Raw genomic sequence first — 15906 nt, forward strand, 5'->3', positions numbered from 1 at the left:
CCCCTCTTCATTCACTTACAAATGCATCAACAACTGGCATCTGTGCCTCCTCCACTGTACCACCCCGATTCGTTCCCAGCACAGCCCCTCCCTGTGAAATTCATGAGGCTGTGCTTCTACAGCAAGGCACAAACATGTAATTGAAGTCCACAGCACAGCACATGAGCACAGCAAGGTTAGACTGATACTGCCTATACATTCCACAGCTTTCGAAGCTTTTGATTTTGCAACTATTTAATGCGTTGTTTTGTGTAAGTAAATCTTGATTTTCATTAAATAAATGTTATCTGAGACATATTAATGCCTCCCAGTCTTCCTGAACAATCTGCAGACACAGCAGCATCCCACCACCTTGTCTCCATGCAACAGCTCAACTTTGGACTATTTGTACAGCCCTAATTCTTAGTTCCTCACTTCCCTCCTTTGTTCTCCAATTTTTCTTGCACTTATCCCCAGGCTATGTGCCCAAATAGCATGACTAACCTTTCTTCCCCTACTGCCATCCCCCAATCAGGATCTTGTTTCATTAATATCTGAATTAGAATCTTGCTCCTTCCATAAGCCCTTTGCCCAAGAGAGAGAGAGATTTTCTTCAATCACAGTTCTGGTAACTGGACTCTGTTCACCCAAAACAGTGAGAAGCTCCATTCCCAGAAATAGCCGACTACAACATTGCAAAGTTTATAACATGGTTAGTTGTTTTGGATTTTTGTTTGGTTTTGTTTTAATCACTGTGAAAACCCAAACAAAAAGAAATATCCTTGCCAAATCCAAGACCCCTTTTCAGAAGAAAGGGATCATTCTCTATATTGAAGAGTCACCAGAACTTGTTTTTTTTCTTGATAGGGAAAAACAGCATCTTCTTAGCAACACAGGTGAACTTTTCTGGACAAATTATCACTACAGAATATTTCCATGAGAAATACATATATAAAAATATACATAATGTGATATTAATTAATTATAAGTATACATAATTATATAGAGGACATATAATATATATAATCAGAAGATTATATCTTGCTAAATTATAAAAATTAAATTTGTGCCTAGCAATTTCAATTGAAAGTCTGGAATGACTCCTACAATCTTAAAAGTGACATTTCCTTAAAGCGAAATTTGTTATTAAAGGTTGATGGGGAGCATGGGGGGTGTGTGGAAATAGCCAGCTTTGCACAGGTATGGTGTGCCATTAAGCAGACTGAAGATTAAAGTAGTTCTATGTGACTGTTAAGGTTTTAATCTTTCTATTTAACCTTAAAGCTCCATATCATGAATTCACCCTCAAGCTACCTGATGGGTAGATTTGTCCAAGATCAAAGACAATCAATTCAGTATCTCAGTCATGAAGTTTTGCTTTCAGGTTTTTGGTTTAGTTTCTTGATGTTCTACCTTTTTTTTTTTTTTTTTTTAAAGAAATTAACAGAAGTATACTGTTTTACAGAACTTGTACTTTGTCTTAGTACAAATAAATAGGAAAAAAAGACAAGAGATTTTAAAATTTTCAGCTGATCCTAATTATATTCTGAGCATTTAAGCCAACAGCAAAGGATACTTAAAAATAATATAACCAACTCTGGATGCCATCTTCCATGTTCAACTTTAATTGTTCTTCTGAAGGCCATTTCAGAACCAAAGCAATGCTGCTAACATCTACCTATAACATATACACTATTACTTCTTCAAACTAGAGTTAAACTACTCTTTCTACAAAGAAATATTTTAGAGCAGAACTACATAGTATTATAACACTGATAAGTCTGGAACCCAAAATTTCAGTACAAACATCTTTAACTTCTAGTATATTAAATATCTCAATAAAAGCTAAACAGACTAAGATGTACGTAAATATTTCTTTGGATGTGCATAGAGTTATTTTTTTTTCCATTAACAGGAACAGAACATACCAGATAAAATAAGTAGTTCAATAATTTCTGCATCTCCCAGATAGGCAGCAGCATGTAAAGGGGTCCTTTTCTCATTATCCTGTGGTAAGAGGGGGGAAAAAAGGTTTTATTTAAAATAAAAAAAGTATGTTTTAGCATTCTGTATGACTTATGAAAAAAACACTGCATAAAAGTGCATCTTTCAAATATTGTACATTTTATATTTTAGAAAACATAATTACTCTAAAGACCTTAGTCACATTTACTAAGACAAGCATGTTTCTCCCTAAGGAACTCTTAATACCTACATAGTCAACCGGTGTTTTCCTGACATACACAGATTGACAGATGCTCATCACATCTTTAGATTAACCCATCAGTTAGAAATCACCATTCACTTGTCTCCAGAGACAGGAACTTGAGGCTGTCCTACACAGTTAAAAACTGGTATGTCACCTTCATATGCAACAATTAGTGAGAAACATTTTCTTTGGAAAGTTTAAAGTTACTTTCAGCAGTTATTTTTTAAATAGCAAATAGAAAAGAAGCTGGAGTGAGTAGGGGCAAAAATACTGAAATCCAACTTCAACTGTTTTGTTTACTGTAAATAAGCAAAGAGAAGGTAGAGATGCAATTTATTTTGCAGAGAACACTCTGGAGGATGCAAGCAGGACCCAGCACTTCTGATTAGCTCAGGCTGGTCTAAGGCCCTTTTGAAGGTACAAGTAAGAGAACTTACTTAGCCATACACAAAGAATACTGACGAAGATTCACTTTTGAAAGACTAGCACAAAATATTTCTCAACTTTTTCAAGATCAGTGCCAATTTCCCTGCACCAGGGAAAATAGCTTAATCAGAAAAATAAGATCAGTTTCACATCACAGTGAGTGATAAAAATGAACAAGAACCAACCAGTTTGCTCCCTGAAGGAAGGCCACTGAGAAATCAGAAAAGAGACAGATCATCCTGGTTCTGGCCTAAGCTCTGCTTAGATATCTAGATCTTTTTAGCAGAGTTTCAAATACACCGGGGGTGAGGGGTCAGGATCATAAGCAGCAAGAAATTTTAAATTGCAAGACATTTCTATTAATTCAACTGTTGTGTCACAACTACAGTAAAATTAACGCACATTTTAACTCACATTTTACTGTGAAAAGCATTCCTTTCCCTTGCCAAAATAACCTTATTCAGTGAATCCCTACTTGAGAGTTAGCAGCATACAAGAAGAAAATTGAAGTTCATGGCAGGAGAGATCTGATAGCAGAACTAGAGCTGAGACCCAAAAAGTCACTTCTAAAACATAAAAGACAATTTCAGAACTTACAACACTCAACCCCCCCCCAAGACAACAACACACACACACACACACACACACGATTCCACGCCCCAACCAACCTACTCCCTGTTTAGTCCCTGCTCAGAAAAAGTCGAAGTTACACAGTCACCATCTTAACAATGTCTCCTAACATAATTTTTTGAATTATACACAAGTAATTCCAAATTGAGTGGTGCAAACCTGACACTGATGCACCCTGAATAAGAAATCAATACTACTTACTTATCATTAACACCACATAATGCCTCACAGTACTAGTTACTTGCCAGTATGTCTCAATTGCAGATTACACATGTATGAGAAAAAAGACAGCCCCTGGTACCAAGGACTTGCCATCTGGGGGAAGGGGGAGGGGAGGGCCAGAAAAAGAAGACAGAAAGCACAAAGGAAAAAAGTAACACACATATTAAACTTGTTTCCCCAGCCCAAAGGCAGTAAAGACCAGTCAGCAATGAAAATCAGTTTTCATTCCTCTAGTCTGGAAGAGCAGAGCTACCATAGCTACCCAGTATTTTGCAACCCCATTTAAGCCTTTCTGATAATGCTAAAGAGCCTATAATCTACAGATTAAGGAACACAGAAAAATCAGTATGATATTATACTGTCTGCAATTTCATTGTAGCATTAGAGAAAATAAGATGGGCCATGAGTACGTCCTTCTGTAGAGACAGTATTCACTCAGGAACACAAGCAAAAACTGCATTCCCCACTTACAGAGCAAAATTCATTATTATCAAAATTTTCATCACATTTGTTGTGGTGTTGGTTTGTTTGGTTTGGTTTTGGTTTGGTTTTTTGATTGTTTTTGGTTTTTTAACATCTCAGTGACAGAAGTCATGCAAGTAACCAATCTGATATAACCAATCAGAAATCTTCCAAAAAAATGATGGAAGGAAGGGAGCTATTTGTCTAGAAAAATGCTAATCACCAAACCCCAAATTTATTTTCCTGAAACATCCATGGTCCAAATTTCTGATAAATTCAAGCCACGCTTCTCCAAAAATCCAACCTCTACTAATGTAAACTATTGAGCATCCTGAAACCACCAAGATACAGACATGAAAGCAGCTCGAACACAAGTGTATTTCCACTCCAGCACTCCTGTGCTTTCAAGCTGTCTGTTTCCAGTCATGCAAATATTTCAGTTTTGCTGCTCTTAAGCTGACAGCTTGAAAATATTCAAAGCCCAACTCCCAGTTCTGCAGCAGGGAGTACAAACTGGGAGGGTACGTATGCAGGAGGCTGGTGGAGACTTCCCAGCTCTACAGCACCAGGGCAGCCCTGCTGGGATGCTCATGGCTTGTCATCTTCTGGATCAACTCCAGAGCTTGGTATTTCAACAATCCCAAGCCCCAGGGTCTTTTATCAACCACAAGTATTCTGCATGCTGAGGGTGCTTCGACAGAAGCCTTGACTTTTTTTTCCCTAGTTTCACAGCTGGCACTTTTTGATGCTTCCAAACAATTTTTTTTTAATTTAACTTCTCTGTGAGAAAGTTTTTGGTTTAGTATTTAAAAACCTGTTTTTCAGAACTTCTTACAAAAGCAGAAATGCTGCATTCAGCAAGCTCTCATCAGTATGCAGAAGTCTTTGCTTTCATTAAAAGAAAATTCTAATTTTGTTCCATCTGAAGTCTTACATTTTATTGGTGAATTTTAATAAATGAAGTCTGAGTAAAATTAAAAAGAATCTGTATTTTAAATGCTACTAAAGTACTGCTATACAGATCCACTACTTTCTATTAAAAAACAGTAATCACTTGATGAACAAATTTCATCTGCAAATGCAAACTACTGCATATAAAGCATTACAGTAAATAACGCTAATCAAGCTTTCAGTTTTAACAAGAAACTTTGGAAGCAGACATCTTGCAGCACTAATATATCATACTAATATAAATACCGGCCCTAGTGTTGTTCCTTTAATTTCATGAACTTAAATGACACTAAAAGAAACACTTCAAGAGAGAGGGGGTTTTGCACATAAAAGTCACTGTTACACAGAATGTAAAATCTAACACTGTTGGTACTGTTTAATTCCAAATATCGCAGTATTACTGCGGTATTTGACAACAGAAAAGCAAGTGTTGTGCCATCTTCATTTTCCAGTTCAAAAACCTGCAAGGCAAGTGGGACTATTACAACTCTAAATCAGCTATAATGTTAGTAAGGAAATACATCACACTAATTGCATTAGGCAGGTTTTACATAGTTGAAAGAGAATGTTGGTATTCCAGTAGAAACAACAAAGACATTTATATTCCTAATAAGAAATGCCAAAGTTTAATTCCAGATATTGGTCAACGCTATCAACAAACTAAAAAGCAATAAAAGGGCTCGGTCCTTAAGGAATTACTTTTCAGAATGACAGTTCTGTGTCACAAAAACCGCAACATCATATTTACATGTGCCTTTGGATTGCATTACATGAAAAACATAATCCTTCCATTCACAGTACTTCCATTTCTCAGGTTTCCCAAACATTTCATCTGCACAGGAGTTTCTATAAGGATTATGACATGAGAAATGCATAGGAGAAGGCCTTATGACCCCGTTAAAACCAAATTTGGAATAGAGTGACAGGGATAGTGGTGCTATGAGCTTCTTCATAACTCCCCTAACCTAGAACAAGGGTAATACCACCTTTGTTTCATTTTACCTAAAACATAGGCTTTAATTGTTTCACTGGTTATTTCATGGATCAAAACTTCTACAATGGACAAATGTATGGCTAATTTAAACATGCAGCATTCAAATCCACCTCTTTTTAAAGTAGTAAGCACCTTTTGAGATATAACTATTCCTGGTTTGGGTTCTATCTCAACAATTCATTTAGAGTAAATACATACAACTATAGAGAGCTTTAAGGAGCTAGATGCCTTAAAGGCAGTTCTCTATTAGCCCGTACATATCCAGTAAGACTGCTGTACCCTGACTATAGCTTCCCCAAGAGTATATTAGAATATAACTTCAATTTGCCCTTCAAACAGTTCAACATCTACTGAACTGAAATCATTGAAATAAAGTATTTTTTGGAAAAGGAAAAGCATGAATGCAACTTCCCCCTTCATAAAAACTCCTCTTTATCCTATCTGCTCTTCAAAACCAAATTTTGCAATAACACTTTAAAATACTCTCATTATTTCATGATCACACTTACAAAATATCATTTAATAGGTGTTTTCTGCTGTATCACTTGTCAGTTGTCTGCTTCAATACCATCTGTTCCTGGCAGAAATCAACCCTAAATACACAATCATAAATATTGAAAGAGTTTCAATTCCAACATACCTGGTAATAACTTTAATAAACATTCCTTGTAAGTGAAACTATTTTTAAATATAACATTTCACTTAATGTATTTTTCGGTTAGGTTAGAGAGATAGGACTATTCCACCAGCATGATTTGTAACTCCTGAATTCATAGATAATGTATAAGAACATGATTACAAAATATTTCCACAAAATAGTGTCCAATACCACAGAGGTCTCTCCCAAGGTGAAGTCCCAGTGCTATGCTTGAGAATCACTAGAACACTGAATTTTATTTGCAGATTTTGCAAAATTTTTTTTAGAATTTAGAACTTTTTAGAATTATCATTTTGTAAGGTAGAATAACTGTCTACTCTAAATAAATTTTTTGTTCCTCCACACAAAAAAAAGAACACATTTCAATATTTGGCTTTTACATTCCAACTTTAAACTTCACAGAAGTTTAGTTTAGGTTCGTAATTCTACAATTGAGGCCATTAACTCTTTGGAAGTATGTCCAACCACAAAGTGGTACCTTAAAAACGCATAACTTAACTAGAACTTGAAAATTAGTTGTATTATTGTCAACTGAAAGTAGAAGAAAAAGATAAAGTATTAGGCTTTCAAAACTTTTAAATCTGTTACAAATTAATTTTGTATCCCTACCTTGAGTGTAATCAATCTGCTATTTCTTTGGATTTTTTTCCCCAATATTTCTTAACTTAATTTTCAGAACTTCACATTGTCAAAAAATTAACAAATTTCTAACTCATTTTGGCTAACAACATTTTTAGCAGCAGACCTCTATTTTCTCACCGTATTTCAAATTTAAGATGCAGTTCCAATATAGTGAACAAGCCTAACAAGCTACAATAACAGTCTTCTGCATGCTTAAAAACAGGAGGAAAGCATGCCATTAACCACAAAAATAATACACAGCTAACCACAAAGTATCCTTTGAAGCCAGATGATAGATATGTTGTAGTTAAAATGACTAGATTTGTCATGCTGACTCCATTGATTTCTTGAACTAACGCTCATGCTACTATTTCCACAAACACTTGTACTGCATATGAAAGAAACGTTTTTTGAAAGCCCAGTATTAAACTTTCACTAATAAGACTTTATCACTACACATTACATTTCAGGACATACCCTCTTTGTGCCATCTCTTAGGGCAGAGCAAATCTAGACTTCCAAGCAATCACAAAAAAATGAGGAGGAATCTTTGCCCTCTTGCTCATTACGACAGCAGTAACAAATGACTCTAGAGACCTTCTCCTGTAGGTAAAGTGTCTCTAGCAATGAGGGTCACTTCAGCCGTTACTGCCAAACCCCAGTGTTGTTTCTAGTTAAGATCTTCGGTACCAATTTAATAGTGCATGCTCTTTGACTTGATTCTACGTGGTAATAATAATAATACTACTAAAAACTGTCACACTGTGGATTAAACCACTAAATCATTTACTTGTGCGTGCCACTGTAGCTTGTGGAGACTTTAAAAAAATTAGATGGCAGTGGTAGATATACAGTAGAAAATAAAAGGTACATCAGAAGAGAACTACAAAGCAACCTGGAAGAAGGTCACAAAAGCACTATTTTAAGAAAGACCAAGAGTTTTAACAAACATATAAATGTCACTCTAAGCATGCATGTTCCTTGAGAGCACAAGCTCACAATTTTCTGAATTGCCACAAGAAAAAAAAAAATTAAAAAAATCCCATAACAAGGTAATTTTTAGTGGATCTACATTGACACACAAAGCAACCAGCAAGCACAGTACTTTTGGGATGTTAGAAGAGAAGACTATTAGCTACATAATTGCAAAGGAGACACTAACTCTCCTCTCCAAAATGTGATTTTCCAAACCAAAATCAAATGCTCAGCAACTGCAAATGAACAAACCATAGAGCTGTTCAGGTTTTGCATGTGGGCATATTTCAGAAACAGAACAGAAGTTTAACTTGGGTCTGGGTGAACGGGCAAAAGAGGGAGAACCCACACTAACTGAGTGGCATTAAAAACTACAGAAATGGACATTCTGATCTATTCTGATTTCGTCACTAACAGCTAAGAAATTCAGCTATAAAAACTTTCGAGCTATATCCACATTTCCACCATGAGAAATGAATGAACAAGAACAACAAGAATGAACAGTGGTCAGGAAAACTCCTTCCCTGGGACAATAAAGTATCTGTCATGGTTAGAGTTTGGGGGGGGGAGGGGGGAGGTATCACAGACACATACTAAACTGGAGTTTTAGAGTCTGTAAGAATGGTGACCAACTGTGATGCACTTCGTAACAGAACAGCTGTCCCTTCCTTTTCTGGCTATTGGAACATCGCAGGCAATCATGTTTCTTCCCTAACACGAAGCCTGGGGTATATCTGAAGTCTTGCAGAAAAATAGCAGGTCAAACATTTGAGTTTTACCTTCACCTAGAGGAGAGCAGCACAACACTGCCTGTCACATACCATTCCACATTACAGGGACACAAAGATAAACAGGAATCTCCACCAAGGAGGAGGCAGGGAAGAATTCACATTGCATGGCTTTGCTGTCTGGACATACTTTGCAATCCCCAAAGCATCTTCATTTAACCTGATGCCTCCAGGTGTTTTTAAAATGGAATTTCTGTGATTGAATTGAAGTTCAAGTTCACAGAACGGCACTAAAATCCATGGAAAATAACTTACTTCCCATTCAACTAATGATTATTTGATTCTACTCAAATAACAAAACGGAAACTGATAAAAAACTCAATCCTCACTGAACCATTACACACAATTCATACACAAAGTAAAATCTTATAAATAAAAAGCACATTAAAAGTTTGGTTCCTTTCTAAAATGCCTGAACAGTAAGAGCAATCTGGTGGAAATCATTAAAACTAAGTTTGCACAGAAAAAACATCAAGCATTCATATATATTATAGTGACATATTATATTGGAATATTCACTTATATTCAACCACCTCTTATTAAAAATTCCTTTTTAAAAACAAGATAGCTCAGTTGTATCTTTCTAGTATTTTTAAGTAACACCTGGAAATACCTTTAATAAAAATTGCATAAATAATATCAAGAATTCAAGTTACGTGAGCAAACATCAGATGCCAGAGTGCTCTTCTCCAAAAGGCTATCTGGTCTTCAATATTGGCACTCAGTAGAACAACTTGACAGGAAGGGGATGGGATAAAATCTGCTCTTTTAACTTTTATTGAATCCCAAGCTTTAATGTACATAGCAATTTAGGGAAGTGTAATTTTGAATGCAAGTTGATACTATACTACAAAAAAAAGATTGGCAAAAAAGGAAACTGAAGTTCAGAACAATTCATATTGTTAAACAACACTATTCTGGACATCTTTTAATAAAATTAACTCTTCAAATGCTAGCTGTCTTACGTCACAAGCATTAGGCACAAAACACCATTCAGGTGTCACTGTTTGACGCCCTGTCCACTTAAAACAGTGGCAGCAAAAGAAAGGGACACAAAAATAAAAAGAAGTGAAGCACATTTAGCGCAAGGAACAGCTATTGAGCTTCAACTCCATCTATGATTATGACTGCTGGACTCCACAGCCAGCTAAACTCTCAATCAGAGAATGAGAGTAAAAATTTCTCATTTAAAGATGTACACTCAAAAAAATACAAGTTATTTTGATGTGGTTAAGATGTTTAAACAGTGAGATTCAGTTCATGAGCATGCCTTGTTTTCAAGAAGGCCTTTTTGAAGTACTAAATCTTAAAAAATATGCTGTTTTGCTAAGAACACAGACAAAATTTTGTAGAATACAGTGTTTCTTTTTTCATTTGGTTTCTGGAAGACCATTATTTTTGTCTGCCAATGACAAGAGAGAATGAAGTTAAATTTCTTACTTTTGTTAGAAGTTATGTTACTCTTAAAGATTGAAAGTTATCAATAACAACGCATATGAGGACAAGAGAGCTTGAGGTATTCTGGTAGACGTTGCATCCTTATTTCTCACAACTAAAGATGTACACAGCAAGAAGACTTTTTGACTTGTAGTCAAGTATTTCAAGAGATGTATTTTGAAAAACCAAACATCTGTGTATTTTTCCACTTCCAAGTAATTTACTTCAAAAACTTCTCTCTCCAATTTTTTGGTTTTTTTTGAAAGTACTAAGTCAGGGTGCTTTTGGAAATACACATCATCTCATACCCTTTTAACCTTTATGTTCCATGCAGGTTTTGTAATGTTGCTGCCACTGTTATAATTCTCGCTGGTTAGGTTTTCAAACTCATGTACCGAACAAGCACAGCTTGTAAGAAAAGCTGAACCTCGGTCTCTAATCAATAAAAATGTCTACATAACTTCTTTTGCCCAAATTATAAAGGCTAGGATTCCTTGTGAGTGAACTCAAGCATCCATTTGGGTATTGGATAAGGACCTGAATAACTGAGCAGGTTTTGTAAGCTGCTCCCTTTCACTGGAAGTTCCAACATCAAGAATTTGGTCCCATTTATCTCTAATAAAGGCTACTGAATTCCTGCCTAATACATGGAAAAAATAAAGAGCTATTCTCTACCCTTTGATAAGAGCAACTTGATCTCACAGTACAGCTGAGACATTTTGGATGTATTTTCTTTCCTTTAACTCAAGAATGAAAACAGAGCAACTTTGAGGGCCAAGACTATTTGTTAATATACTAAATCATTGCAGGTGGGCAGCAAAAAACCCCATCATTAAAATTAAAAAATACCCACCCACAAACCTGTATAGCATTCAAAACTATGCTATATTTAAAAAAACAGATACAATAATATCTCATTAAAAAATACTTTCCCTTGGCTTTACCCTTCCCAAATGCCAAGTATATGATTTTTAAACATTTACCTGGTACATACGGCAGAAAAAAAACCCAGCTTTTAATCGGAAGGCAGTTGCTGATAAGAAAAATGATAAATAACTCAAACTATTCTTGAAAAAAATAAAGCAGTACGTGAAAGCACTTTCCAATAACGAGAGTACGGTGATGCAGAGCACATTAAACAACCCAGCCTGGGCTCGCAGATCGGGCTGAACGAAGGACAGTGACTGCCTCGTCCTATTCTGTCATCTATCTGTAATGTTTGAGGACACAAATAAGAAAATATGCCAAGAGAGGAAACAGTACAATACAGGCTCTGTTTATGTTCCAGTGAAAGATCACACCACACTAGGTAAGGTATGCACATCTCCATCCCAGTTTAAATCCACCACATTACGTTCAGGCCAATGACACTTTTGTTCAGAAAAGCTGAGGTTTCTGCCTTTTTCATTGCAAAGGCTAGTGCCAGAATGACAACCCTATAAGTGATGTAAATCAGGTATTCCTCTCACTAACTGCATTGTCTTAGTGACAGGAAAAGATGTAGTTTTCAGGTTGTGTGTTTAATGTTAGCACGTCTTCTTCTTGGAGCAAGCTATAACATGATGATTGTGCATGTTAAGTTAAAAAGCTTTGTGAAGTCAAGTCAACTAGCTGCAATATGCAAAGTCCTTCTGTTAAGATACTCTCTCACTATTCTTAACACCTGACTCAAAGTAGCACACAATACAAGCTCTGCTAACACAGAGACAAATTGTTAGGCAAGAAAAATTCAACAGAATATATCTATTCTGAAGAATAAAAATGAGAGTCCAAAAAACTCTCCATCCAACAGTAAGTGTCTGCAACAGAAAATGAAAAGTCCCTACATTGATCACAAAAGAAACCCAACAGAAAGCCTCTGCTAGCGAGGATCAAAACTCCTCCAAAAGTGCTGGTAACCTTAGGATCAAAGTATTTTATTTGCACTATTCCTTAGGCTAAGTGGATAGGGAACAAGCTTAGAAGATAACTGTCATTATAGGAAGAGCTAGCAGCGACTAAAGCAAGACATTTGCACTCCTTTGAGACAGTAAGTCAGCATCATGTAATTTAATTATAAGTTATCATAATTACATATATATATATGTATATAACTAGTATTTCATGCAAATAAAAACTGAAACAAAATTAATGATCAGGAAGGATAATAATAAAGTAGGACTTTAATAAAGACTGAAAAGAGAACAAAATTCCACTGGTTTTGCAGATGGAAAGGTACAGGCTGATATGATAGGCCTGAGAAAATTCCCCTCAAACTTCATATTCCAGACAGACATTGTATCTGAACTTTTGGGGCATACTCTTCAGCAACGACTCAGAGATCCCTCATTGCAACAGGAATTTCCAGTTCATTTGCCCTCAGACCTGACACCGGTATGAGCCTTTCCAGGCCCTACAGCCACCTACCAACAGTCCATGAGAGCCCTCCTCCTTGGGCATTTATAGGATAGACCTCCCTGCAATATGTAGCAAACAAACGAGAAACACTTTCTTTTCCCAGGTTTTGATACACATCCATCCTTTATTAGAGTAGATTTAAGGAACTTAGAGGTGTATCTACCTTGCGTAGAGCCTGTGTACAAGGGCCAAACTGTACGAAGGAAATTATGGTGCATTAGATATTCCACAGTAGATACGCAAGATAGCTTTAACCACTTGCAAAGTGGAGAAAACTGTCCTGTTCAAAGGTATGTGGCATACGCATAGAGAGTTTTCACCCAGAAAGTTACTGCAAATAATGAATAAATTCAAAGCCTATCTTGCTATTACCAGCAATGCATTCTTAAAGGACTGTGTCAATGTTGGAAGTTAATGCACATTAAGTCTACTGAGCTTTTTTCTTCTCTCTGCTCTTTAAGTGGGGATGTTCTGTTCTCAAATACCAATCCTCTGCGTGACAGGCACAGCAACTGCCAGGAGTAACCCCAGGAAGCTCTAACTATTCAGGACCTCGCCTCTGGCTTGTTTTGTAAAAGCAGCAGGAAATGCAGAACTTCAATTACGCTTTGAAGGTTACAATCTTAAGTAATAATCACTAAAAGTAATATGGCAAATCAGACAGGATCTACAAAATCATTATCACTAAGAATCACACTGGAGACTCAAACACAAAATTCTTGAGACACATTTAAATTTGATCTAATTACTCATGGTTCTCTACATCAATGCTGATTTTTCCATGTTAAAGAAATAACAATGACTGAAACAAAACTTGTCTGTCAAACCCCCAATTACTGTAAAACAAATTCAGTGTACAGCCAATATGGTAAAAACACTGCCATGCAGACATCCAAGCTTGTCTGCCCAGTTTAGCAAACAGTATAACCATCTTAGCATAGTGCTAGGCGAGCTTACCAGACCTGATGAGAAGGAGGATATATTAGCCTGAGTAGGACGTCACATTAATATTAATTCATACTAAGCATCTAAAGAATATTTTTCATTACCTGTATAAGGCAGCACCATGCCACATAAGCACGTTCTTCTTTTCAGAGAGTCCTACCCCTTTGCAACAGTAACTTTTTGAGAGCAACCATCCACAGATTCCACTGTACCAAGTAGCAATTTGCTGATGTTAGTCAGATTATCCCATAACTCTGTTGAAGGTTTGTTTGTGTCACTCTAATAAGAGTGATAACTCAATACATCTGAAAATCTCATTTGCACAGGCTAAATACAGTGTTATCGACATGAAGCAAGGAATTATTCCTCTTCAGACTGGCAAGGTTTTCTCATTAAGAGTTTTGATTCTGAAGAAAAATGCCTGATTATATAGATTTGTATTTAGAACATTCTGAATCTGTTTCTACACCAGAAGAGGAACTCAACACCATTTAGACACACTTTATATTAAGGCTGAAAAACATGATTCACTCTCTAAACCACTAAAAAGGAAATAAGATATCTGATTATTCACTACAGATGAGATGCTTGAAAAACATTTCACACTAATGAACAGGAAATCCACAAATTTATTAAAGTTAAGTAACAGTAAATAACTGTTTTAACTGAATTTAATTCTTCTTTGAGTAGCTGGTGGATACTCTTTACAATATACAACTTGCAGCAAGTTTCCTCAACACTCGAAAGAATTAGGTCTCCAAAGTTCTCCATTTCTGGAATCAGTCAGGCTTCAGATCCATGGAGCGAACTATCTCATATCAGATCCTTTAGAAGTGGAAAAAGCTTTCCTACAGAAAAAGCTTCCCTACATTCCCTGCAGCAAGGTTTCTTCTTATCCCTTCAGATACATAAAATGAATAACCACGTTTTTAAAAACTGACTTAATTCTTTATGAAAATAACCCCTGGACATTTCCATATGGTAGAGCTGAACTCCATCTACTCCCTTAAAAACACATTAAAACTTGAGCATGTTTAGTGGCAAGATGCTTTACAAGCTAACTTTGTATCTTGTTAATAAAAACCCACACCCATTTACCTGTGCTATTCACATAATGCTCTTCTAAAAACCAACTCCTAGATCTTCTCGCATGCAAGATACTTCAGCACCACATTAAAATTGCTGCACGGATGAAGCTCTGAGCAGGCAGAACCTGCTCCTGTCTGCAAAGGACCACACACACTCTCCCAATAAATAGGATTCTTCACAGAATTTTCCTGCTGTTCTTCAGATGTAAAGAAATTTCAATGAAGTGAACACTTCATAAAGCAAGAGAGTCTCATGACTCATCATTTCATGAGGTTGGTCACACAGGAAATAGGGGTTCCAGTTTGTGGTGGAAACATTAAGAAAGTTTAGTACAGAGACTATCTAGAAGCAGAATGCATGTCAATGTACTGTATTGCTCATCAGACAAAAGTCCAAGCAAAAGTTTAACGAGAAAGAAACATATTGCTCTTGTTCTACAGCTGTACTTTATTAGAAGTCCAGGAGCAAACAGGATAGAGAAGATGAATGCTACCATTAGTCTCCGAGATTATATACTATTTTCTTCTCTCCCATACGTACGAAAAATCTATTTACATATACCTCATGCAAAATGAAAACATACCAAATTAAATAAAACCATTAACTATTTAAAATGCCTCTATCTAATTACAAAAGCTCTCTCAATTCTTATTAGAGATTGTTCCGAGTAAGAAATAGGTATAATTATCGTTACTTAGATAGGTTACAAAAATCCTTCAATAAACAGCAGTGGAAGCATCTGAATTGCCTTCAGCTTGTTTTGTGTTTTATGCCCATCCTGACTTCACCTGCTCTCTGCAAGGTCTCACTGCCCCCCATTTGCCCAATACAAGATTTCTCAGACTCTCTGCTCCAGCACCTGAAGCTAGGTTCCAGGCAGGGGCCGCCAGACAGAAGCTGCTGCACTGAGTCGAGGCCTATGTTTCTCAGCAGGTTTTTACTGGAGGGATTCTCATTATTAGTATTTGTTTATACAGGAATGTTTTATTTTCTCTCACAGTGATTTCAAAGGACTGTTAGAATCATAGAATAGTTTGGGTTGGAAGGGACCTTTAAAGGTCATCTAGTCCAACCCCCCTGCCATAGGCAGGGGCATCTTCAACTAGATCAGGTTGCTCAGAGC

The 15906-nt window shown here is 36.4% G+C and overlaps 1 protein-coding gene across 1 annotated transcript in view; it reads right to left on the reverse strand.

Annotated features, from left to right (window-relative positions):
- Positions 1 to 15906, reverse strand: part of LOC104077778 (serine/threonine-protein phosphatase 6 regulatory ankyrin repeat subunit A-like) — a gene marked incomplete at its 3' end in the record, with an annotated part of 44429 nt that overhangs the window by 18653 nt on the left and 9870 nt on the right. Inside the window, exon 3 of the mRNA XM_009579142.1 lies at positions 1908 to 1986. Within this exon, the coding sequence (XP_009577437.1) occupies positions 1908 to 1986 (79 nt within the window). The remainder of the gene's footprint in view (positions 1 to 1907; positions 1987 to 15906) is intronic.

Source organism: Fulmarus glacialis, unplaced genomic scaffold (assembly GCF_000690835.1).
Source record: "Fulmarus glacialis isolate BGI_N327 unplaced genomic scaffold, ASM69083v1 scaffold3456, whole genome shotgun sequence".
Classification (NCBI taxonomy): domain Eukaryota; kingdom Metazoa; phylum Chordata; class Aves; order Procellariiformes; family Procellariidae; genus Fulmarus; species Fulmarus glacialis.